This window comes from Oncorhynchus mykiss, chromosome 16 (genome assembly GCF_057628025.1).
Source record: "Oncorhynchus mykiss isolate SJ-2025 chromosome 16, ASM5762802v1, whole genome shotgun sequence".
NCBI classification, from domain to species: domain Eukaryota; kingdom Metazoa; phylum Chordata; class Actinopteri; order Salmoniformes; family Salmonidae; genus Oncorhynchus; species Oncorhynchus mykiss.
The window spans coordinates 56,531,591-56,558,951 of NC_143037.1; the positions used below are offsets into that span (position 1 = coordinate 56,531,591).

The 27,361-nt window shown below is 43.5% G+C and overlaps 1 protein-coding gene across 3 annotated transcripts in view; it reads right to left on the minus strand.

The window, feature by feature from the left end:
• Positions 1-27,361, minus strand: part of LOC110491103 (nucleolar protein 4-like) — a 143,073-nt gene that overhangs the window by 43,559 nt on the left and 72,153 nt on the right. For all 3 annotated transcript variants that reach the window (XM_036947269.2, XM_036947268.2, XM_090203454.1), the window contains one exon: positions 15,326-15,473. In XM_036947269.2, coding sequence (XP_036803164.1) covers positions 15,326-15,473 — 148 coding nt within the window. The remainder of the gene's footprint in view (positions 1-15,325; positions 15,474-27,361) is intronic.

Here is a 27,361-nt window from a genome sequence, read left to right on the forward strand (position 1 = left end):
GGTCACAGTTGGTTCTTGTTAAAGAGGCAGCAGATAACATCAGCTTGCTATAGCTAGCTATCCTCTTAATCCATTCTGAATGAATTTGTGGCTATTTCTATCTAGCTGGCAAAATAAGTGAGCTAGATTTTGTTTGTGTACTGCCATATGTCGATAACATAGCTAAGTTTGTCACTGGTATGGGCTAGTAAATATCATAAATCTAGCCAGTTAAACAGTGATAGCCGCAAGCTAAAACTGGGAAGAGAGGGAGGAGAGAATTCACATTCTGTTTCATCTGCTGCTGGCATGCGGCTGTGAGGAAATTTCTACTATATTCACAACATATTGACACTATTACAATCTAATTTCATCAATTACATGGAAACCATTAGTTTCCTCAAATATGTTTTTCCACATGTAATTGATGAAATTTGATTGAAATTTTCACGCCCTGTGACATTAGAGAGCTGTTTTATTTCTCTATTTGGTTAGGTCAGGGTGTGATGTGGGGTGGGCATTCTATGTTTTGTTTTCTATGTTTCTTTATTTCTATGTTTTAGCCGGGTATGGTTCTCAATCAGGGACAGCTGTCTATCGTTGTCTCTGATTGGGAATCATATTTAGGTAGCCCTTTTTCCCCTCCTTTCAGTGTGGGTAGTTGACTTTGTTAGAGGTATTATAGCCGAAGTTAAGCTTCACGGTCATTTTCTATAAATAAAGGGAATATGTACGCTCACCACGTTGCAGTTTGATCTAGCAATCTTCCGGTAACCGGCCCAACGCTCTAACCAATAGGCTACCTGCAGTCATAGAAATTACCATCTTGGGTTTGGGACTTTCCAGCAGTGTTCGTGGTTTTTATATGCGGGGAGTATAAAATTATACAATTGTAAACTAACAAATTATTTTTCATGTTATAGAAGCCATTAATATACAGCACCAACTACATACTGATACGGTCCATTATCTGCTACCTGGACTTTAAACCTAGTCACCAGGGGCCGTTGTATCAGTCAGTTGTAGGCATATTGTAAAATGGCAATTCTAGGCCAATAATGGAGCAGGCTGACAGACAGATTCCCAGGAGAAGGGGAAAACAAGACTTCCCATGCTATCGAGGCAACATATTGGCATTGTTGACTTTCTATTTATTTCATTCAAGAGGCAATAGCCTGGTGTCTTGGCTAATGTTTTTGACTGGATAGCCAGTTGGGGATTTTTTTGATTTAGTAAGGGCCCTAAATTCTTCCTCAATAATAACCAAACGGTAAGACAGAACTATAATGGTTTATTTATGGAGTGACTGGCATACATACACTATCCTTTGTTTGGTTATGGCGTTCTCACAGTATCTTTTTAGTCTTGCCTCTGGCTCACTTTCTTACCATTTAGGCCTGTCTCACACTGTATCCTTTTAGTCGTTCCTTACTCTCTCCTCCTCCCTTGCTCAGTGAATCCCGTCAGTCCTCCCTCCCTTTCCCTCACTGTATTCCTCTGTCTCCTCCTTCCTCCCTCTGTCAGTGTATCCTTTCACAGTCCTCCCCCTTTCCATGTCTCTCCCACTGAGCTGTGCTGGGCTGTCTGAGGCCCAGCCTGCAGCATTGTGTTGTCTCTGGCCTTGAGAGGTGTAAGACAATGTTGAGGAAGAGAGGAGCGAGAGAGAGAGAGAGACCCTCGCTCCTGCTCTCCCTCCTACACAGCAGCCACACAAAGGGCCAGACTGTAGAGCCCCACCCGGCCCCGCTCCCACACACGGTCTCCAAGCCCAGCATACACAATTCCAGTCACATACACACATGCCCACGCACACACACACACACACACACACACACACAGCCTCTACCTCAGTTGTCCAACCTGACCTCACAGCCATAGGAAAACAAGGGGATAAACATTTCCCTCTGGTGGCTCGGGAAGCAGTGGAGAGATCCTACACAAAGGAGGGCAGAATGGACAGCCAGGAAACAGCATTGGGAGTGTGTGTGTGTGCTCTGATAGTTAAGTAGAGAGAGAGCATAGAAGGTCTGACTGGGTGTGTATGTTAATGTGTGCCGCTCAGTGATCACATGTATCCTGGTGATGATTGGAGATTCAGATACAAGACAGCTACAGTACCAGTCAAAAGTTTGGACACACCTACTCATTCACGGGTTTTTCTTTATTTTTACTATTTTCTACATTGTAGAATAATAGTGAAGACATCAAAACTATGAAATAACACAAATGGAATCATGTAATAACCAATAAAGTGTTTAATAAATCAAAATATATTTTATATTTGAGATTCTTCAAAGTATCCACCCTTTGCCTTGATGACAGCTTTGCACACTCTTGGCATTCTCTCAACCAGCCTCATGAGGTAGTCACCTGGAAAGCATTTCAATTAACAGGTGTGCCTTGTTAATATTTAATTTGTGGAATTTCTTTCCTTCTTGTGTTGTGACAGCTGACAGCTGAAATAAGCAAAGAGAAACAACAGTCCATCATTACTTTAAGACATGAAGGTCAGTCAATCCGGAAAATGTCAAGAACTTCGAAAGTTTCTTCAAGTGCAGTCGCAAAAACCATCAAGCGCTATGATAAAACTGGCTCTCATGAGGACTGCCACAGGAATGGAAGACCCAGAGTTACCTCTGCTGCAGAGGATAAGTTAATTAGAATCACTAGCCTCAGAAATTGCAGCCCAAAAAATAAATGCTTCAGAGTTCAAGTAACAAACACATCTCAACATCTCCTCCTGTTCAGAGGAGACTGCGTGAATCAGGGCTTCAGGGTCGAAATGCCGGCAAGAAACCACTACTAAAGGACACCAATAATAAGAAGCGACTTGCTTGGGCCAAGAAACATGAGCAATGGACATTAGACCGGTAGAAATCTGTCCTTTGGTCTGATGAGTCCAAATTTGTGATTTTTGGTTCCAACTGCCTTGTCTTTGTGAGACGCAGAGTAGGTGAACGGATGATCTCCGCATGCGTGGTTCCCACTGTGAAGTATGGAGGAGGAGGTGTGATGGTGCTTTGCTGGTGACACTGTCGTGATTTATTTAGAACTCAAGGCACATTTAACAAACATGGCTACCACAACGATATACCATCCCATCTAGTTTACATTTTGTGGGATTATCATTTGTTTTTAAACAGGACAATGACCAAACACACCTCCAGGGTGTGTGAGGGCTATCGGACCAAGAAGGAGAGTGATGGAGTGCTGCATCAGATGACCTGGCCTCCACGATCACCTGACCTCAACCAAATTGAGATGGTTTGGGATGAGTTGTAACGCAGAGTGAAGGAAAAGCAGCCAACAAGTGCTCAGCATATGTGGGAAATCCTTCAAGACTGTTGGAAAAGCATTCCAGGTTAAGCTAGTTGAGAGAATGCCAAGTGAGCAAAGCTGTCACCAAGCCAAAGGGTGGCTACTTTGAAGAATCTCAAATATAAATATATTTACATTTGTTTAACACTTTTTTGATTACTACATGATTCCATATGTTTTATTTCATAGTTTTGAAGTCTTCACTATTACTCTACAATGTAGAAAATAGTAAAAATAAAGAAAAACCCTGAACTGAGTAGGTGTGTCCAAACTTTTGACTGGTACTGTATGTAAAGGAGTGAAACATTCACAAAATGAGGTGTCCAATGACATGTTCATACAGTAAGACAGGCCAGCAGGTACTGAGGAGCAGGCTTTATTGTCCACCCAACCAGCAATAGATAGTGGGGGTGATGAGAGGAGGAGGTGAGCAGAGGAGGCTACCATGACAGGCAGCCCTCATGCAGCACTAAATACGTGAGAGAAAGAGAGAGTGAGAGAGAGAGACCCAACCCCGTGATTAACATTAGAGGAAGGCACAGAAGAGAAGAGAACACATCTCTGGTGTTAACAGCGTTCCTACAGACAGCACCTCGTTAACAGGAGCCATGTTCTGAGACGACACTCATGGATCCGTAAAACTATACAAGCGCCCGCATCTTTTCAGAGTTTTTCTCTTACTAATAATATTGACAATGGCACTAGGCTATAATCCACACAGTAGCCAACGCATAGAGCTCACTGTAGGCCTACTAGATCATGCAATTGGTCCATTGAAGGCCTGCCTCATAGAAAAGGGGACTGAAAGGGAATGGAGAGAGACAAACGAGGGGAGGCTGCCCCTGTTGTGTTGAGCCTGTGATGGGGATGTGTCTGAGCTTTGTCACTTGTAATCTGGGAGGCTGGGGCAGGCAGAGGCAGGGTAGGTGGCTGGGCTGACTGGCTACTGGATGGGGGAGGGGAGGTGGTGCTGATGGGGTGGGGGGGCTGCTGGTTATCGATACTGGCGCAGGAGGAGGAGGAGTCAGGGGTGGCCCATTATTTGGCAGTGAAGCACTGCACAAAGACTCTTCACTTCTCAGCTTCTCTGGGCTAATAGCCGATGGGGGTTTTCTATCCTTATGAATAACAATAGGAAGGGGACTGAGGTAGGTATCACTAACACAGCCACACACTGCTGGAAACAAAGGAAAGTATGATTAGGCTATGCTCTGGGTCTAAACCTATATAAACACAACAACAAACAACCTATTTTGTTCCAACCAAGCCTTTCCTACCTTCCTTAAAATCACTGATGTAGGCTATTAAGTAAAAGCATATCGGTGAGTGTAATTATCCCATGTCCGAGGGTTCACCCTTGAAAGAGGTGTTTAGTATTCACTGTGTGAGCCAGCATGTTATTCAGTGGTGGCCACAGGGCGCTGTGTCGAGCCCATTATTTTGGTCCTCAACGGTCCATTAACAGCAGCCCACTCGAATAGCACCTTTACAGCCTTACAGCCAGCACCTTCCTCCCTGAACTACAGATTATTAACACTTTATGGCCTGCTGTAAAACTGCATGACCGCAATCAAGACGTAGATCTGGTCTGTGCTTTAGCCAGCTAAAGTTTTAATGTTACACAGACCAACACAACAATAAAGTAGATGCAAGCAAACTCAATTTAAAAGAACAGTTGGCTGTGTCATTCTTGTTTTTGTGGTTGTGTGTGTTGTTTCATGAGGGGGGATAGGAACATACAGCACCAGAGGAGAGGAGAACTGTCTGTCTGTCTGTGTGTGTGACCTTCTGACCTTTGTTCTCATTGTGTTTAATGCTCTCTTGTACAAGATGGAGGCAGTACCAGCCACTGAGCTTCGTTCTGGGAGTTAAGTGCTGGCACTCTGTGGCTGCGTGCTCACCCCCTCCCAATCACACAGCCAAGATTACAGCATGCTGCTGGCGTCTCCTATCTTCCTTTTACACCAGGCGAAGGACTTTTCATAAAACACACACACATAAAACCCCCACAGCCACCCAGTCCCAACCTGTTCTCTACCCCCACAAACCCCCACCAACCCTCCTCCTCTGTGTTACACTGTCGAGTTCAAGGCCAACCACCAGCATTGTCTTGTTTTTCTGAAGCTTGTTTTCAGTACAAATACTACTCCAAAAGATGTTTAACAATAAGCAGAGGAGCATCTCTGTAGACACTCAGTCTAACAATAGATACACAACCATTAGGCCTTCAAAATGCTTGATGTTGAAAGCAGAGACATAAGGGATTAACACTTGGTCCTGTACTTGTGTCATGCCAGCCAGACACTCATTGAGTCAAAACCATTATTCACATGTTTCCAATGTATACAGTGGGGCAAAAAAGTAATTAGTCAGCCACCAATTGTACAAGTTCTCCCACTTAAAAATATGAGGGAGGCCTGTAATTTTCATCATATGACAGACAAAATGAGAAAAAATCCAGAAAATCACATTGTAGGATTTTTTATGAATTTATTTGCAAATTATGGTGGAGAATAAGTATTTGGTCAATAACAAAAGTTTATCTCAATACTTTTTTAGATACCCTTTGTTGGCAATGACAGAGGTCAAACGTTTTGTGTAAGTCTTCACAAGGTTTTCACACACTGTTGCTGGTATTTTGGCCCATTCCTCCATGCAGATCTCCTCTATAGCAGTGATGTTTGGGGCTGTTGCTGGGCAACACGGACTTTCAACTCCCTCCAAAGATTTTCTATGGGGTTGAGATCTGGAGACTGGCTAGGCCATTCCAGGACCTTGAAATGCTTCTTACGAAGCCATTACTTCGTTGCCCGGGTGGTGTGTTTGGGATCATTGTCATGCTGAAAGACCCAGCCACGTTTCAACTTCAATGCCCTTGCTGATGGTAGGCTTAGTTACTTTGGTCCCAGCTCTCTGCAGGTCATTCACTAGGTCCCCCCGTTTGGTTCTGGGATTTTTGCTCACCGTTCTTGTGATCATTTTGACCCCACGGGGTGAGATCTTGCGTGGAGCCCCAGATCGAGGGAGATTATCAGTGGTCTTGTATGTCTTCCATTTCCTAATAATTGCTCCCACAGTTGATTTCTTCAAACCAAGCTGCTTACCTATTGCAGATTCAGTCTTCCCAGCCTGGTGCAGGTCTACAATTTTGTTTCTGGTGTCCTTTGACAGCTCTTTGGTCTTGGCCATAGTGGAGTTTGGAGTGTGACTGTTTGAGGTTGTGGACAGGTGTCTTTTATACTGATAACAAGTTCAAACAGGTGCCATTAATACAGGTAATGAGTGGAGGACAGATGAGCCTCTTAAAGAAGGAGTTACAGGTCTGTGAGAGCCAGAAATATTGCTTGTTTGTAGGTGACCAAATACTTATTTTCCACCATAATTTGCAAATAAATTCATTAAAAATCCTACAATGTGATTTTCTGGATTTTTTTTCTCATTTTGTCTGTCATAGTTGAAGTGTACCTATGATGAAAATTACAGGCCTCTCTCATCTTTTTAAGTGGGAGAACTTGCACAATTGGTGGCTGACTAAATACTTTTTTGCCCCACTGTCCGTGCAATTTCTCCACATTGTCCATAAACATTGCTCTCTAAGTTTGCCATCATCTTGGGCAAGATATCTTTAAGTAGTTTAATTGACAATAGATAAGGAAACACATAGCATCACAGACATATAATACTGATATTACACTGCACACTAACTTTATTTAGACCTATGTCTATGACTGAGCTCTAAGCAAGAGAAAAACTATTAACACATAGCCTATAGAGTGTCTGACAGGATCAGGAAAGGACTGAGTTTGTTGTTTCTCAATATGCATATTACTATGCTCTGAGCACGCAAATTGGAGCAGGAAACGGTCAGAGTATGAGTCCAAATCAAAGTATGACTTACTGACCTACACACAATACCCCATAATGCCAAAGTGGAATTATGTTTATCAACATTATTATATATTTTTTTACATTTTACCCCCTTTTTTTCTCCCCAATTTCGTGGTATCCAATTGTTAGTAGTTACTATCTTGTCTCATCGCTACAACTCCCGTACGGGCTCGGGAGAGACGAAGGTCGAAAGTCATGCGTCCTCCGAAACACAACCCAACCAAGCCGCACTGCTTCTTAACACAGCGCGCATCCAACCCGGAAGCTGGCCGCACCAATGTGTCGGGGGAAATACCGTGCACCTGGCCACCAGCCACAGGTGTCGCTGGTGCACGATGAGGCCTAGGATATCCCTACCGGCCAAACCCTCCCTAACCCGGACGACGCTAGGCCAATTGTGCGTCGCCCCACGGAACTCCGGGTCGCGGCAGGCTGCGACCAGAGCCTGGGTGCGAACCCAGAGTCTCTGGTGGCACAGCTAGCGCTGCAGTGCAGTGCTCTAGACCACTGCGCCACCCGGGAGGCCCATGTTTATCAACAAATTAATAAAAAATTAAAAGCTGAAATGTTTTGAGTCAAAATGGATTCAACCTCTTTGTTATGGCAAGCCTAAATAGGTTCAGGAGTAAACATGTTCTTAACAAGTTACATAATAAGTTGCATGGACTCACTCTGTGTGCAATAAGTGTTTAAAATACTGACCTCATCTCTTTACCCCACATATAAAATTAGCTGCAAGGTCCCTCAGTCGAGCAGTGAATTTCAAACACAGATTCAACCGAAAACCAGGGAGGTTTTCCAATGCCTCGCAAAGAAGGGTTCCTATTGATAGATGGGTATACATTTTTAAAAAGCAGACATTTAATAAATATCCCTTTGAGCATGGTGAAGTTATTAATTACACTTTGGATGCTGTATCAATACACCCAGTCACTACAAAAACACAAACGTCTTTCCTAACTCAGTTGCTGGAGAGGAAGGAAACCGCTCAGGGATTTCACCATTAGTCCAATGGTGACTTTAAAACAGTTAAAGTGTAAGTGCTGTGATAGGAGAAAACTGAGGATGGATCAACAACATTGTAGTTACTCCACAATAACCCAAATGACAGAGTGAAAAGAAGGAAGCATCCTGTTTGCAACAAGGCACTAAAGTAATACTGCAAAACATGTGGCAAAGCAATTAACTTTTGTCCTGAATACAAAGTGTTATGTTTGGGGCAAATCCAATCCAATACATTACGGAGTAATACTCTCCATATTTTCAAGCATAGTAGTGGTTGCATCATGTTATGGGTATACTTGTAATCGTTGAGGATAGGAGTTTTTCAAGATGAAAAAGAAATGGAACTAAGCACAGACAAAAATCCTAGAGGACAGCCTGGTTCACTCTGCTTTTCACCAGACACTGGGAGATGAATTCACGTTTCAGCAGGACATTAACCTAAAACATAGGGCCAAATATACACTGGAGCTGCTTACCAAGAAGACAGTGAATGTTCGTGAGTGTCCGAGTTACAGTTTTGACTTAAAATCTACTTGAAAATCTATGGCAAGGCCTGAAAATGGTTGTCTAGCAATGATTACCAACCAACTGAACAAAGCTTGAAGAATTTTGAAAAGAATAATGGACAAATGTTACACAATCCATTTGTGTAAACAGAAATACTCAAAGCAGTAATGGCTGCCAAAAGTGGTTCTACAAAGTATTGACTTATGTAAATTAAATATTTCTGTATTCCATTTTAAACACATTGTCATTTTAGGATATTGTGTGTAGTTGCTGTAACACAACAAAATGTTGAATAAGTCAAGGGGTATGAATACTTTCTCAAGGCACTGTAGCTAGCTGCTAACTATGAAGTTACAAGCTTGTGTTTGCTTTATGTAGTTCTCATGATGTCTGTATTGGTGAAAGGAAATGCAGTAGCACTGGAGGGGGTAGTGCTTCTCAAACACATTCTGTACAACCTCATCCTCACAATAACATACTCAAGAGAACGTCCTCGGAGAACGGTAGTATTGGGAAACACCCTCAGTGTCTCGGGTTAGCCTAGCGCAGTACATTGTGCACAGAGTCACATCCATCCATCATCTGGGAGTGCCTGTCCCTGGAGCAGGCAGACTAAAGCTCACACACTCCCCAGCCCCATGCAGCCCCAGCACAGACTCCCCCTCCATCCTCCCGCCATCAGCCAGCCCAACACAGCAAGGCAATATCCTCAAGGCTGGAAAGGACATAAAAGAGTGGGGTTGAGGGTTAGGAGAATGAGGAAATGGAGTTGACCCATGAATGTAAAAATAAAATCATAAATCACTGTCAGGGTCAGAAAACTGTGTACAGTGTAAATTATAACCTCAGGGTTGGTCAAAATGGGAGCTGGTAGCTAACACTTTCACTCCCTCTTCTGACAGTAATCAATTTTAGGCACAAATAGCCAAGTGGAAGTGGCCATGTTGGGAGTATCTTGGGAAAACCAAAGGATTTGGAAATTTTACCTATTCAGCCTATAATTGTGCCTGATATTAATGATACTGTATTTCTGATGACGAAAGACATTAGCCTGGTTAGTAAGCACTATGTTGACTAAGTCATCATGTGGCAGTCCCAGTGCCACCTCAGGCCCAGCCCTGTCTTCCTTGCCTCCCTCCATGGCCAGCCCATTGAGTTCAGCACAGCACTGCGCCACACTGCACAACTCTCTCTCCCGGAGTCCCTCCCCTCCTCCAGTATCAGGCTGTGGCTGTGAGTGACTGGAGTGTAGGATACTGTGGGCCAGGGCTAGAGCCGGAGTTGAAGAGAGCTTTATCTGATCTCATTACCCTCCAACAAAAGCCCAAAGCCCACGGAGAAGGCAGCAGGCAGGGGATCAGGCAGCAGCACTGCAGGGGAGGGGGTGGTGGCGGGGGTCCCAGAAGGTTGGGTAAGGGAAACATGCAGACTAAAGCTCCTTTACAGGAGACAAACAGGAAAAGCATGGCGAGAGAGAAAGGAAGAGAGGAGAAAGCACTAGGGTCTACATCCAGAGAGCATTGTCCTGCTCTGTGTGTTATCAGGGAAAGCTAAAAGAAATGACATAGATGAAAGGATTTCTAACACTAATATTTGAATTGATGAGATGTATTTGATTATTCAGGGATCAAGGGAAAGTGCAGTATGCAAAGTGTAAATATATGTACGAGACCAAGCTAACCTTCAGGCCTATGGAGGGCTTATCAGTGTTGTGGCCCAGAGTTCCTCCCAACTTCACCTTGCACACAGCCTTTGACCTAGCTGTGTGTACGTACGAGAGGGTGTTACGCTAGATGATGATCTGAAGCCGGGGCTGTGAGGCAGGTGGTGGGATGGTTTTAACCCTTCTGTCCACGTCCATAGGAGGTGTAGTAGGCCTAACCTGGCAGCTGGGTTCCTGAGTGATCTCATTTTATCCCTCTCTTGGAAACATCTGTCTCATCTTGTCAGCTCTGGATCTACTCTGCCGTCGTTCCCATTCCCCACTGTGGAAGGATAGGATGTACACCATCATTGGTGTTAAGACCGACAAACACAATAGAATATCTCCATTAGTGCAGGTAGGTAGACCCGGTCACTCACTGCACTTTATTGTACAATACTGTTGTAATACACTGTACTGTACTACACTGTACAGCACTGCACTGATTGTTACTTGCGGAATAAGAACATACAGGTGGTGCACTGTAAATAATATTTAATATTCAATAATTATAATTTAATTAGATGTTATTACACAATAGGCCACTTCTTTACAACTGCACTGCACTGTATTGTGTGTACTGCAGGTAGCAGCTTAACGTCTAGCCATGACATCTTTGACTCTAGTCACACATAGCAAGCTTAGTTGTGTGAAACGGACAGCTATTTCACACAAACCCAATGACGGCTATGAAAGGGTGCTGAACTGCTCTGAACCCTTCTTTTGTTGTTGCCGACGTTGGCCTGCTGAGGCTGAAGGAGCTGTCGCAATACCTCTGGTCACTGGATGCTGCTGAGGAACCACCTTGTAGAAAAACAAACACACTTCGTCGCTCCATACTTATCTGATTTCAGAATTTGGGGATTTATGGGGCAACCTTTACGCCAGTTCTCTGAAATGCACCCTTCTACCCTCCCATAAAACAATAAGAGACATGGGTGGGGAGTGATCCCAAGGTCTTAAAAAACGCACACACTCTCAGGCAGCACACACACCTTGTACTCAGCCAGGGAATGAGACTGGTTTTCTGGGAAGAGCTTAGTAGTTAGCAAGCAGGGGGAGGAAAGCAGATGGAGGACTCCAACCTCTCTATCCCCATGGCCTCCTGTGCAGCCAGCCGGAGGGAGTCACAACATTCTGAGGCAGCGTTCAGCTAGTCACTACTACCTCATTAAGACCAGGTTGAGACGCTGGTCCTGCTTAAAGTCAGCTACCTAATTGCAGTTTCCCAGAGAAAAACACTGATTATAAATATGCCAACAGGCAGGCTCTCAATCACAGCTGGTATTCATTCCTATAAACAAAACAAATTGTTACCTGTCTCTCTCCCTGCGAGTGAGCTTTAGCTTGTAATAATTAATTTACTTGCCTTATTACTTTTGTGTGTGTGTGTTGGGAGGGGGGGGGGTGGCCCTAGCTCAGCAGAAAGCCTTCTTCCTCTGCACAAACACAACTAGTGGTAGTCATGCTCCCACAACACTCGCATGATCACACACATTTATGGTTGTTGGCATCTCTCAGGAGCCTGTGAATTTGGGGGAAGGTGGAGGTGTAATCAAACTGGACAAAATAACAGCATACTCCTCCTATCCTGGTCATCTCCTATAATTCATCTGAAGAGGATTTTTTATCTTCTCTCTGCAGCCTCCCTCTCGTGGCTGCGTGGAATCCGAGCCACAAATCCACGAGATGAACTTGGCAAACACACACACACAATCAAATAGAACACACTGGGAAATGTCATATGTTAATGACGCTGAATATTTAATAGTATTTCCTTTAGGTTATCACATTATTACCGGCACCATTTTTAGCCCCTCCCCTTACTTGCAGCAGTAGAAATACCGGTTTCATCCCATTTGGCACCCTACTCCCTGGACTCTTGTCCAAGGTAGTGCACTATATAGGGAATATGGGGCCATTTGGGATGTATCCACTGTTCTTCTCAACCTAATAGAGGCAGGTTTATTCTGAAGGCCTCCTAGCCTGCGTCTGTCTTTAGCCCAGTACTACGGTCAGGGACAGACAGTTATTGAAGTATCATCTATTTTCCCCAATAATACATACAGTGTTCTTCTGTTAGCTTCTTTCAATACTGATGTGAAGAAGTCTGTGGGGCTTATAACAAGTATTAGCTAGGTCTGATTAGGTCTGGTCCCATTAGAGTGTTTTGAAGCAGCAGTGGTACCACTACCTAAACTGTTTAAAAACAGTATATTCCAGCCGTCCATACAATATTTTGCCACGTTCCTTCCCAGCTCATTACGCTGACTATTAGATAATGCAGCATTGTCATTGTCATCTATTTATTTTCTTTAACAGTTGACCTGGATCGTGTAGCTCGAGGTGAGGCAGGTCAAAGTCATCCTGTCATTTTCAACTGGCCTACTTTCAGTGACTTCAAACACCTTAGGCCATGTGTGCCACTGGGCTAGAGGCTGCAGCAGTGAGGTGGTTGTATTCTGGTCTGCTCTCTCTGCCTCCAGGGAGGGAAGCAGGGACCTAGACACTGTGCGGTCATCTCTACACATTTCTGGCTGCACTGTGAGCTCTGACCATGAGGGTTTTTATAAAAAATGGAGGATGAGTTTTTATAAATAACATAACAGTGCGCGTCACATGCACTGAACGTGCACTAGCAGGACGTGTACACTGTTTAGGGAAATGTAGGGAAATTACTCAGCCTGTCAGATGGTTTCTAAATCCTACAGACAGTTTTCCCTTGCTGTGTGTGTGTGTGTGTGTGTGTGTGTGTGTGTGTGTGTGTGTGTGTGTGTGTGTGTGTGTGTGTGTGTGTTCAAAGCTAGTCATAGTTCTACACGCATGGACCATGTGGTCCGAGTCCCCAGTCATCATATAGCATAGTGTTTCCCACCACCTTCCCTATATGGTACAGTCCTCCACTTTACTGTGGGAAATCACAGTAGTTAGCTGAACGAGTAGAGCAGTGCTCCATCATTCATGTAAGAATCCAAAGCAGGAAACACACACAGAAACAAACCGACAACTTCCTAAATCACTTGTAATGGGTGTACTTCGTTACTAAGAATGTCAACCCAAGTACAGAGTAATCCGCCTGGATGACATGTCTGATTGGCTCAGTCTTGTGGGCCCTTTCTCTCTGGTGAGGGGGAAGTGCCTAGCGCCTACTACAGAGTCGTACATCTTGTTGTCACAGACACTTGCCCAATGACCATTCCAGTCACAGCTCCAGTGAGAGCTCCTCGAGGGGCCACTCCACAGCTCAGCCAGCTACCTGAGGAGCCTCTCAGGCTGGGGAGGTCAGTGCATCAGGAGCCCCTCGTGGTTCCCTCTGGAGCCCCAGTGCAATCATAGCCACTCTTAAGCCCTGGGCCTGAGAATCTCTTGTGGGGCGCTCCTGGGATATGTCACAACCCTGAGTCAAAGTGTGACCCCCCCCACCTCAGAGAACAGATAAATGGGATGGATGGGAGAGGAGCCAGTCTGTTCAAAATAGACAGCGAGGAGGAAGGTTTACTCCCTCTGGCAAATCATTCCCAGTGACAAGTCAAGGTTGCCTATCAAAGTTCTCTATTGGAGGGCCATATTAGAGGTTCCCATAAACATCTAATTTTCTCAGACAGGAAACGTTAGGCTATAAGCTACAACACAAATGGCTAGCTAACAACAACTCGACTTTTAACTTATTGAAGAATAGCAGATTATTGTCTCCTTAAGTTAGAGAAGGAGATAGCACGGCTGGCGGTGTTCTCCGCTGTTAGCTATTTGATTTATTAGCTTATTTTCGGCGGTGCGTCCATCCGCCATGTGCAATGCTGCTCCCAGGTCCCATCTGCTACTGCTTGCTGCTGCCGGGCTAAAGAGGCAGCGAGCGGACATGTAATGATGGCTCTCTCTGGGAACATTACCTCTGCACATTTACCTGACAGCAGCAGCAGGCAAAGCCATGTCAATCACCACAGCCAAGCTGTTTCTCCTCAGCCCGCTGAAAGATTGGGTCAGGGAAAAACATCACGGTGCTCAGTAAAACACGCTGGTACTTCTATTAAGGGGCAAATGTTTCCCTGCTCAGTACCACTCACACTGGCTGTTACAGAGTGTGGATTAGAATACATTAACCTTTTGTCATGTCTCCACACAGAGTTCAAGGTGAGCACCATTTAGGTGGTGGTGGTGGTGGCTTAACCTGTCCCAGGAGGCCTTCTCTAGCTGGTCTAGAGGACCTTACAAGGCTCCCTGCCCATCTTTTCCCAGCTCTAGCCATATCTCTATCCAACCCCCTCCGTTCACCCCCTTCCTCACTGGTATGGGAACAGTAGCCCTTCCCCCACACCGGAAGCAGGGAGAGAGCAGAATGGTGATCGAAATTGATTCCAACATCTTCTCTCGCTTCACCCTGGCCTTTCCACTCCACTCTCATCAAAATCCAAAGAGCTTTATCTCTACCAGCCTAACTAACACACTGACTGACTTAGTGTGAGGAGTGAATGTTGTTGTGGGTACAGTGTTGAACAGCTAATTGTACTGTCTCTTTATAGCAGCTGTACACAAATCCCTTTCTTCAAAGTTCTCAGTTTTCCCCACCAACCATACCTATGAGGGATTTCATTTCAATAAAAGAGAGAGAGCTGAGAGAGGAGAGATCAGAGGAGAGAGAGAGAGAGAGAGAGAGAGAGAGAGCTGAGAGAGGGGAGATCAGAGGAGAGAGAGAGAGAGAGAGAGAGAGAGACAGAGAGAGACAGAGAGAGAGACAAAGACAGACAGAGAGAGAGAGAGAGAGAGAGAGAGATGGGTAAGTCTGAAGAAAGGGGATACGGATGAGTGTGTTGTGCTCACACAGAGAGAGAGAGAGACAGAGAGAGGAGCGAGAGAGAGGAGCGAGAGAGAGAGAGAGACAGAGAGAGAGAGAGGAGCGAGAAAACAGCAATAGTAGCTCTTTCTTACCGTCCTCCTCCTTAATGTGTGCGTTCTGTGGGCTGTGCATTCTCTCTCTGCGGTTCGGGGGACTCAGGTTGGAAGCAGGGCCGTGATCAGCTGATATCCATGTGGGGTCGTTCATATCAAAGTCCTCACTGCTCACTGAAGTCTCATCCTGACAGAAAAAGACAGGGAGAAGAAGAAACAGAGAAAGAGGGGGGGGGGGGGGGGAGATTGTCATGTCATTCCATGGACAGTTAAGACAGGTGAAAGAGGGAGAAAATAAAGAGATATCAGACGTTACATGTGACGGATCGGACTTCAGACATCAGAGAGGTTGCCAAAAGAGGTGGACTGAGGCTCCCTGTCTGTGTCAGGAGACAACCTAAATGGGCTACTGACGGAGTGGATGACACCTTGCAGTAAGAAAATGAATGCATGTCTGGACTGCTGAGCGTTATGTTGTAAATAAATCAAACAACATAACCGCCAACAATTTATTATTATATGAGTATGAGACTATGGACAAAATTCAAAGGCAGCTTGTCGTTGCACATTCGCAATACAGCAAAGTGATACACATCTGTCATTACAGTAGCTCTCCCTTTTTAGTCACTGCATTAAGGCAAAGAGCACAGCAGACAGAGGACTACAGACAAAATACAACAACAACTCCATCTACCAGCTCCAGAAGCGGGCCTATACACCATGCATACAGAGCATTAAGAAAGATGAATTAAGCATTAGAAGTCCAGCTGAGGCTCCATGACCGGAGCCAAACCCTGGCCAAAAATCAACTAATAACACCATAAGGGTTAAGGCCCCTATCTTCATTTCCATATCAGAGATGATTCTACATTCATTCCAATCCTGTTAGTTTGACTTGTGTCAGTGAGGCTCCTCTGGTTGCAGCACAGAGCAAAGAGGATCTGAGAGCCCGGCACTCCCACTAATGAGGTCCAGAGTGCTGCAGATAGCTGCCTTTCAGGGAATACAATAGACAGACAGTCAAGATACAGCCTTTCCCTCCAACAGACCCATCCACTGCACTTTAGAACTTGTTATTAAGTCTTTCCATACACTTGCAGTATGAGCGTGACCAAGCACTTATAGTCTCACACATCCGCAACACACATGTGCACACATCATACACAGTGGGGCAAAAAAGTATTTAGTCAGCCACCAATTGTGCAAGTTCTCCCACTTAAAAAGATGAGAGAGGCCTGTAATTTTCATCATAGGTACACTTCAACTATGACAAAACAAAATGAGGGGAAAAAAATCCAGAAAATCACATTGTAGGATTTTTAATGAATTTATTTGCAAATTTATCTCCCACTTAAAAAGATGAGAGAGACCTCTAATTTTCATCGTAGGTACACTACAACTATGACAGACAAAATGAGAAAAAAAAATCCAGAAAATTACATTGTAGGATTTTTTATGAATTTATTTGCAAATTATGGTGGAAAATAAGTATTTGGTCACCTACAAACAAGCAAGATTTCTGGCTCTCACAGACCTGTAACTTCTTCTTTAAGAGGCTTCTCTGTCCTCCACTCGTTACCTGTATTAATGGCACCTGTTTGAACTTGTTATCAGTATAAAAGACACCTGTCCACAACCTCAAACAGTCACTGGCCAAGTCCAGAGAGCTGTCAAAGGACACCAGAAACAAAATTGTAGACCTGCACCAGGCTGGGAAGACTGAATCTGCAATAGGTAAGCAGCTTGGTATGAAGAAATCAACTGTGGGAGCAATTATTAGGAAATGGAAGACATACAAGACCACTGATAATCTCCCTCGATCTGGGGCTCCACGCAAGATCTCACCCCGTGGGGTCAAAATGATCACAAGAACGGTGAGCAAAAATCCCAGAACCACACGGTTAATACAGTATATTAATATGGCAAAGAAACAGCAAACATCAGAGGTGATTGGTAGAATTGAATTCCCAAAATTACATAACATACAGCATTTGTATCATTCACCTAGTGAATGACCTGCAGAGAGCTGGGACCAAAGTAGCAAACGCCTGCACACACAACAGTACACATGCGTCATATATCATGCACACACAACCATACACATGCATCATATAGCCTGGTATCACTACTACCTGTATCAGTCTTTTTCTGATTGAGAAACATGAAGGGAATACACACAAAAACAGACTCAAACTACACTGATTCACTAACAAGGGCAGTGATGAAACAGTCTGGAGAGGACTAACTGTAAGTTGGTTTTTCAGGTGATGCCCCCTTAAATTTTGCATGATATGTGGACAGCGCATAGTCACGATCAATAATGATGAAACCTAGATGTCACGATCAATAATGATGAAACCTACACTGAGTGTATAAAACATTAATATTGGAGTTGCACCCCCCCACCCCCCTTTGTCCTCAGAACAGCCTCAATTCGTTGGGGCATGGACTCTCAAAGGTGTCGAAAGGTTCCACAGGGAGGCTGGCCCATGTTGACTCCAATGCTTCCCATAGTTGTGTCAAGATGACTCAATGTCCTTTGGGTGGTGGACCATTCTTGATACACACGGGAAACTGTTGAGTGAAAAACCCAGCAGCATTGCAGTTCTTCGCACACTCAAACTGGTGCGCCTGGTACCTACTACCATATCCTGATCAAAGGCACTTCAATCTTTTGTCTTGTCCATTCACCTTCTGAATGGCACATATACACAATCCATGTCTCAATTGTCTCAAGGCTTAAAAATCATTCTTTAACCAGTCTCCTCCCCTTCATCTGACTGAAATGGATTTAACAGGTGACATCAATAAGGGATCATAGCTTTTACCTGGATTCACCTGGTCAGTCTGTCATGGAAAGAACAGTGTTGATAATGTTTTGTACACAGAGTATATGCACGGCCTCTTCAGAGAGGACCAAATTAAACAAAATGCCATAGGCAGTTGGGTGTGCATACTTTGTGTACACTTCTGCAGTCATTATCAGCAAAAAGGGATAGTCATAGTCATACTGTAGTGCAGACATCACAAAGAACCTGGCTGCTCCTCCATCTTTCCACAAGGAACAACAGACATCAGCCAAACCCCCCCACATGCCTACCCAACAGGAACTGTCAGTCACCTTCTGCCCACATGCTGGCTGCCCAGCACGCACTCCAATTGGTTATCTTCTTTCACTTGCAAATTGACCTGTGCATTATTGATGAGTTTATGTGGATGGAGAGATATAGGCACTCCCTAACTAACGGGTCCGCTGTTGATTTGACCCAGGTGCAGCCCTACCCTACAGCATGGCACAGTGGAAGGCATCAAGACAAGGACAGGATCGAAGTACAGCACCGGTGGCCATATGTAGAAATTGTAGCAGATTGTCATTAAATTGTGACTGCTGTCACACTGGACCTAAAGATAACAAATGTCCTTGGGCAGTGGAGAGGAAATGGAGAGGGGCTGGAGGGGTCACTGAGTCATCAGTCATGGGGAGTGGGAGGGGTCATGGCAGCATGTCCTATCGAGGTCAAGCGGAGCAGAGTGTGTAATCAGCATTCTGACAAGATGCTGCTAGGTGAATGTCAACAGATTCTCAGCTACTGTACCTATGGCACTCAATCACACTGGAGGATGCAAGTATCTGATAGCTGACATCACTGTCTCACTATAGGCCTATATGTATGTCTTCTTCTGCCACAGTTACAACAATGAGTTGGGTTTACACACACTTAACAATCCTGACATCCTGAGTGAATACACTGATGCCTGACAAGGACATAAAGTTAGGCTTGTCTTCTTTGTAGATGAACTGGTTGTCAGTCAGTACAGGCCTATGTCCGTACTAGAAATCTATGACGAAAGAAATTCATATCTATAACACACTGGCCTATATCGTTAGCACATGAATCAACTTAAAGTGAGTGATCTAAAAGGCCCTTCATTTAATCTGACGTTTAACTCCTTTTCAATTACAATCATATAAACCCACATTAACTGGTTATGTTGTTATGTGTCGGTTAGGGAGAGAATCCAATTTGGAACAATGCAGACAAGGGTTTATTGTCTGCCTACCTACAGTATCCCTCCCCCCGTCTGTCTGCATCCATTTCACCCCCACGGCTCAATCCTAGATGCTGCCCTTCCTTTTACTCGTTTTTATTGTTTATTAATGATCCCAGTCTAATGTTTTCAGCTCATCTAAATGCAGATGAATCACAGCCTGGGTGGAAGGAGAAAGCAGAACCAACCAAATTACATCTCTTTGGGCTTTAATGAAATAAAGCAGCACCACTCCCTTTCTTAGGCAACATCAAATAGCCTGTGTTCAAAGATCTAAGCCCAGGCTAATTAAGATCCAAGCTAATACTTTACTTTGTGTGAATATGTGACTCGGTTTATCAGTTTGATAAACAACTGGGAAGTGGAGATCCCATCCTACTTGTCTCTATTCTGTATCAATCAATCAGATGTATTACATAAAGCCCTTTTTACATCAGCAGTTGTCACAAAGCTGTATGGAACCACAAAACCATGGAAGCTACCATTGGGGACATAGCCGAGGTGTTCTTTGCAATTCCATTTCTTCAAATATCTTCCAGTATATTTGCCACTGCATCCAACCAAGGACCTGAGTCTGTTTATAAGGACAGCACTCCAGCGCAGGAGCCATTCTCCTCAAATTGAGGATGCGAGGAAAAAATAATTAACTGGCAGCACTTATATTTTCAACACGGTGGAAGAAGAGTAAAAAGCTTATATTTTCAACACGGTGGAAGAAGAGTAAAAAGCTTATATTTTTAACACGGTGGAAGAAGAGTAAAAAGCTTATATTTTCAACACGGTGGAAGAAGAGTAAAAAGCTTATATTTTCAACACGGTGGAAGAAGAGTAAAAAGCGTATATTTTCAACACGGTGGAAGAAGAGTAAAAAGCTTATATTTTCAACACGGTGGAAGAAGAGTAAAAAGCTTATATTTTTAACACGGTGGAAGAAGAGTAAAAAGCTTATATTTTCAACACGGTGGAAGAAGAGTAAAAAGCTTATATTTTCAACACGGTGGAAGAAGAGTAAAAAGCGTATATTTTCAACACGGTGGAAGAAGAGTAAAAAGCTTATATTTTCAACACGGTGGAAGAAGAGTAAAAAGCTTATATTTTTAACACGGTGGAAGAAGAGTAAAAAGCTTATATTTTCAACACGGTGGAAGAAGAGTAAAAAGCTTATATTTTTAACACGGTGGAAGAAGAGTAAAAAGCTTATATTTTCAACACGGTGGAAGAAGAGTAAAAAGCTTATATTTTCAACACGGTGGAAGAAGAGTAAAAAGCGTATATTTTCAACACGGTGGAAGAAGAGTAAAAAGCTTATATTTTCAACACGGTGGAAGAAGAGTAAAAAGCTTATATTTTCAACACGGTGGAAGAAGAGTAAAAAGCTTATATTTTCAACACGGTGGAAGAGTAAAAAGCTTATATTTTCAACACGGTGGAAGAAGAGTAAAAAGCTTATATTTTCAACACGGTGGAAGAAGAGTAAAAAGCTTATATTTTCAACACGGTGGAAGAGTAAAAAGCTTATATTTTCAACACGGTGGAAGAGTAAAAAGCTTATATTTTCAACACGGTGGAAGAGTAAAAAGCTTATATTTTCAACACGGTGGAAGAGTAAAAAGCTTATATTTTCAACACGGTGGAAGAAGAGTAAAAAGCTTATATTTTCAACACGGTAGAAGAAGAGTAAAAAGCTTATATTTTCAACAAGGTGGAAGAGTAAAATGCTTCCATGATCATTCTTCCATATCACAAATACTCAAGTGGACTGTGAAGCTAAAGTTTTGTCAAGCACAGCAGAATGGATGAGGAGGAGGCCCAGCTCTAGGACAACAGTGCTTTGATATGGCATCTTGATAAGCTAATCATTAAATATTTTCGATTGGGACCATAAATGCAATAATTCCAATGATTGACGTGCCTTCAAAAGAGTCAATCATACATAAAAACATATTCTGAGGCACAGTCTTGTTCATGGTTTTAAATTCAGTCCCATTTTCCCCATGTATCTCCTTAAACACCCCAGTATTTATTCACCAAGACAATTAGGCTTAGCCAACACACTCCAATGTAAAAACAAAAAAAACAGAGGACACAAAATGACCCCTTGTGCCATCTGAAGTGCTTTTTCCACAGAGGCCGGAACTGAGAAAGTACATTTCAAGCTAATGCAGTTAGCAACCGGACCTTTCCTCTCTGCTCAGCTCTGCACTGCTCAGCTCTGCGCTCATATCCAGGCAGCTTTCTAGACTCTGCCAATTGTTCTCTTCGCTTTAAAGTGTTCAGCAGGCGGGCGGGCGAACAACAGACCCTCCAGTGTAAGACGAAATCGGCGTTCTTCCACCTGCCCCCTCCCCTCCTCCATAATTTCTCCCTCCTCACTGATTCTCCTCCATTCACATGGATGCTGGTATTTCAGCAGCAGCAGCACTGCATTCTCTCCTCTATAAATAGGGAGGAAGGGACAGCATGTTTATTGGCTGCCATGGAAACTGATCAGGAACATTAGGCTTGGAAATTAAAATGATTCTGAACAATTCTGGTTCTGAGAAATTTGAAGAGGAGAGAAATTAAGCACTGTACGACTGCTAAAGATGAAGGCTAAAATACAAGGAGGATCCAGACTAGTCAATTCAAACATGTTCAGTAGAATTAATCCCAGTTTAACCAATTGACATGATTTTATTTCCTTTTACAGTAAATGCAGGCATAAGCAAATAAGAGAGGCCAGGGGCATGTGGTAAGACTGAATAAGACATTTACAGCCTTCCGTGCCAATTGTGGCGTTTTCTTTTTAATCTCTCCTAATGAACATGGAGCAACCTATTGATGTCAACAGCCATAAATGCAATAGAAGTTCCAAAATAGACAATATTATCTCAAACTTGACGAGATAATGACAGGTGTTAGGCAAGGTAGTATCTAGGTGGATCTAGACCAGGCCTGGGCAATTATTTTCCATGGAGGGCCACATGAGAATATATTTTTGCCATCGCAGGCCAGAATCATATTACAGGATTACACATCATGTGTATGACTGTATTGGCAGATATATATATATATATACATACACTGTAAATCACATCCAGATATGCTACATAATTTACTTTTTTAACATGCACAGAAATAAACCACACTTGTGTTTTCCTTTTAGTAGGTACTTTGATTATTAAACATGCAATGAACTACACAGAGGGAAAAGTACACTGTGCATTCAGCACCATGGACAGAACTCTTGTTAACGGGTATGCCCAAAAACACAAGAAAGAGAGAGAGCTCAACATTACATTTAAACTACTCAATCAGTGTGAGGAGTGAAGTCTCTGATGGGCATTGACTAGAGCAGTGAAGTCAGATACAGTTTCTGATGTCGCTATGCGCAGGATTGCTGAGAGGTGAGAGTCAGTAAAAGATGATCTGTGCCTTGACTTGTTATATTTCATCACTGAAAATGTCTGTTCACATACATAAGTTGACCCAAACAGTACAAACATCTTCTGAGCATGACTCCTAATCTTTGGAAAGTTTTGTGAATCGAGAGATGCATAGAACCTCATCAGTGACATTGTTTTGAATAGTTCTGCAATCACTGCATCAGATTGAAGATCGATAAGCTTAAGTTGTAGGTCAGTGGGAGAGTAGGGAACAGACTAGTAGTGTCGAAAGGTGGGTGAGATTGTTGGCTTCTACTTGGCGGGTCAGGAGGAGTAATTTTTAGTTGAAGGCATTGACAAGGCTGTATACATGTGATGTGCAAAAACGCCCTTCCCTTGTAGTTCGGAATTCAGTTAATTCATAAGGGCCATAATGTCCACGAAGAATCAGCCAACCATTCTTTATCTTGCAGTTAAGGGAAATCCACATATTTTCCTTTCATTTGCAAAAACTCAGCAATCTCCGACTTCAGGTCTCACACCCTTTTAAGCACCTTCCCCAAACTCAGTCATCTCATGTTTGTGTGGTAGGGGAGATCTGCGTGACCCGACGCTGTCTCTTCCAACAGTGAGACAAACTGCCTGTGGTTTAAAGATTTTGCTCTTATTAAGTTTACCACTTTAGTGACTGTATCCACATGGCTCATTTTCAGAACACATTTACAGAGCACCTCCTGATGAATAATGCAATGCAGGAAATGAATGTTCTGATCTGCGTTCAGCTCAGCTACTTGATCTTGTATCATTTTCAAAAGGCCAATGTTGTTTCCTGTCAAGTTTGGGCACCCATCAGTGGTCACACTGGATAACTTTTCAAAACTCAGTCCCAGCTTTGCCACACATTTATTAACCTCCAATAAATATGTCCCTGTGGTTGTGCTCTTCATTGACTGCACTGAAGCAAGTTCCTCTAATTTCAAAGCCTGGGGTTACGCCTAGGAAGAATATCAACAACTGTGCCGTGTCACATGCATCACTGCTCTCATCCAGGGCCAAGGAGAAATAGGTGAAATCCTTTCTTGTCTTTCAACTGTTGTCCCATATTCTCTGCGATGTCCTCAACACGACGTGTCACTGTTCGTCTTGACAGGGGAAAAAACTTCAAACAGCTCTTTCTTGTCGGGTCAAAGTATTGCTGCAGAGTCAATGAAACATTCTTTAATGAATTCGCCCTCAGCGAATGGCTTACTATGTTTAGCAATTTTATGGGGCAATACAGAGCTAGCTCTCGCAATTCTGTTGTTTGCTGAATGCAGTTTTGTTAAAAGTCCTTGCTGCTTTTGCAACTGAGAAAGCAACTCTTGCGATGCACTTGCCCTCGGCTCAGAAGACATATTCCTATATTTCTCTGAATGCTTCGCCTGGAAGAGTCGGGACAAGCTGTGGTCTTTCAAGACAGCGATGCTCTCTTTGCACACTAAGCACACAGCTTTCCCTGATACCTCAATAAAGAAACATTTGGATGTCAACTCTTGCTGGAACACTCTACATTCATTGTCTACGTTCCTTTTCTTTGAAAAACTATTTTTTGCGCAATTTCTAGCTAGCTACTATTTGTAACTGTGACGTGTGTGTCAGCCTGTCAGTCACTGTCTGTCCTCGTGCAGTTGTTATTTGTACGTGAATTCAAAATGAATGTCCCACAAGCGGTGGGAGTTCAATCATTACATAAAAGGTGAGTATTCAAAACTTTACGATCGCAAATTCTTTAAGTGATCTGAGCATGATTCCGCGGGCCATATTGAATCAGGTCGCGGGCGGGCCCGGCCTTTGCCCAGGCCTGATCTAGATGGATGTTATGAATGTCCTAGTATGTCCAAATGTCTTTCAATACAATTTTTCTTAGAAATCAATGAAGAAGTTGGGGGAGCAGCAGGAAGAGTGTATCATTTCAGAACAGAGGTGATGATATTGATAAGTGTGTGGCGTTTGTTGGCTGAGGCACAATGCGAATCCACACACACACACACACACACACACACACACTGGAAGGATTAACAAGGTGCAGACGACAATCCTCCGTATTGATTGCAGGAAAAAGCAACCGTGAAGATAGGAATATACACTATACAGTGCATTCGGAAAGTATTCACACCCCTTGACTTTTTCAAAATTGTATTACATTACAGCCTTATTCTAAAATGTAAAATGTTTTTTCCCCCTCATCAATCTACACACAATTCCTCATAATGACAAAGCCAAAACTGTTTTTTAAAATTAATTTTAGTAAATGTATGTATATCTTTTTTTTTACTGTAATATCACATTTACATAAGTAAATTCTTCTCCGCAGATCCTCTCAAGCTGTCAGGTTGGATTGGGAGTGTCGCTACACAGCTATTTTCAGGTCTCTCCAGAGATGTTCGATCGGGTTCAAGTGGGCTCTGGCCGGGCCACTCAAGAACATGCAGAGACTCCTAAGCCACTCCTGTGTTGTCTTGACTGTGTGCTTAGGGTCATTGTGCTGTTGGAAGGTGAACCTTCGCCCAAGTCTGAGGTCCTGAGCAGGTTTTCATCAAGCATTTCTCTGTACTTTGCTACGTTCATCTTTCCCTCGATCCTGACTCCTCTCCCAGTCCCTGCTGCTGAAAAACATCCCCACAGCATGATGCTGCCCCTACCATGCTTCACCGTATGAATGGTGCCAGGTTTCCTCCAGACGTGACACTTGGCATTCAGGCTACAGAATTCAACCTTGGTTTCATCAGACCAGAGAATCTTTTAGGAGCCTTTTAGCAAACTCCAAGTGGGCTGTCATCTGCCTTTTACTGAGGAATGGTTCCGTCTGGCCAATCTACCATAAAAGTCAACAGAGCTGGTTGTTCTTCTGGAAGATTCTCCTATCTCCACAGAAGAACTCTAGAGCTCTATCAGAGTGATCATCGGGTTCTTGGTCACCTCCCTGACCAAGGCCCCCCCCCCGATTGCTCAGTTTGGTCAGGCAGCCAGCTCTGTGTTCTTGTAGACCTTCAATGCTGCAGAAATTTTTTGGTACCCTTCCCCAATTCTGTGCCTTGACACAACCCTGTCTCAAAGCTCTACGGACAATTTCTTCGACCTCATGGCTTGGTTTTTGCTCTGACATGCACTGACAACTGTGGGACCTTATATAGACAGGTGTGTGCCTTTCCAAATCATGTTCAATCAATTGAATTTACCATAGGTGGACTCCAATCAAGTTGTAGAAACATCTCAAGGATGATTAATGGAAACAGGATGCACCTGAGCTCAATTTCGAGTCCCATAGCAAATGGTCTGAATACTTAAGTAAATAAGGTATTTCTGTTATTTATTTATTTTGCTTTGTCATTATGGGGTATTGTGTGTATATTGATGAGAAAAATGTTTTATTTAATCCATTTTAGAATAAGGCTGTAACATAACATGTGGAAAACGTCTGAATACTTTCCAAATGCTCTGTATATACAAAAGTATGTGGACACCCCTTCAAATTAGTGGATTTGGCCATTTCAGTGTGTATATAACCGAGCACACAGCCATGCAATCTCCATAGACAAACATTGTCAGTAGAATGGCCTTACTGAAGAGCTCAGTGAATTTCAACGTGGCACCGTCATAGGATGCCACCTTTCCAACAAGTCAGTTAATCAAATTTCTGCCATACTAAAGCTGCCCCGGTAAATTGTAAGTGCTGTTACTGTGAAGAGGAAACATCTAGAGCAAAAGCGGCATTCCATGGCCGAGCAGCCACACAAGAGTAAGATTACCATGCGCAATGCCAAGCGTCGGCAGGAGTGGTGTAAAGCTCGCAGCCATTGGATTCTGAAGTAGTGGAATTGTGTTCTCAGCAGTGATGAATCACGCTTCACCATTTGGCAGTCCGACGGACAAATCTGTGTTTGGCGGATGCCAGGAGAGCGCTACCTTCTCAAATGTATAGTGCCAACTGTTAAGTTTGGTGGAGGAGGAACAATGGTCTGGAGCTGTTTTTCATGGTTCGGGCTAGGCCCCTTAGATCCAGTGAAGGGAAATCTTAACTCTACAGAATACAATGACATTCTAGACAATTCTGTGCCTCCAACTTTGTGGCAAAAGTTTTGGGAAGCCCCTTTCCTGTTTCAGTATGACAATGCCCCCAAGCACAAAGCAAAGTCCATGCAGAAATGGTTTGTTGAGATCGGTGTGGAAGAACTTGACTGGCCTGCACAGAGCCCTGACCTCAACCCCATCGAACACCTTTGGGATAAATTGGAACGCCGACTGCGAGCCAGGCCTAATCGTCCAACATCAGTGCCCGATCTCACTAATGCCCTTGGGGCTGAGAAGCAAGTCCCTGCAGCAATGTTACAACATCTAGTGGAAAGCCTTCCCATAAGGCTGTTATAGCAGCAAAGGGGGGACCAACTCCATTGAAATGCCCATGATTTTAGAATGAGACGAGCAGGTGTCCATTTAATTTGGTAATGTAGTGTACCACCACTGACACAGACATTACTTGCACACACTCAAAAACACACACACATATAACCCATTCATTACACTCAGATTGCAGACATTAGTGTGCACCTACAGCTCAAGCAAGTGTGACAGGGGGCAGAAATACTTAGTAAATAAATAAATAAATAGTCTAATCAAAGTT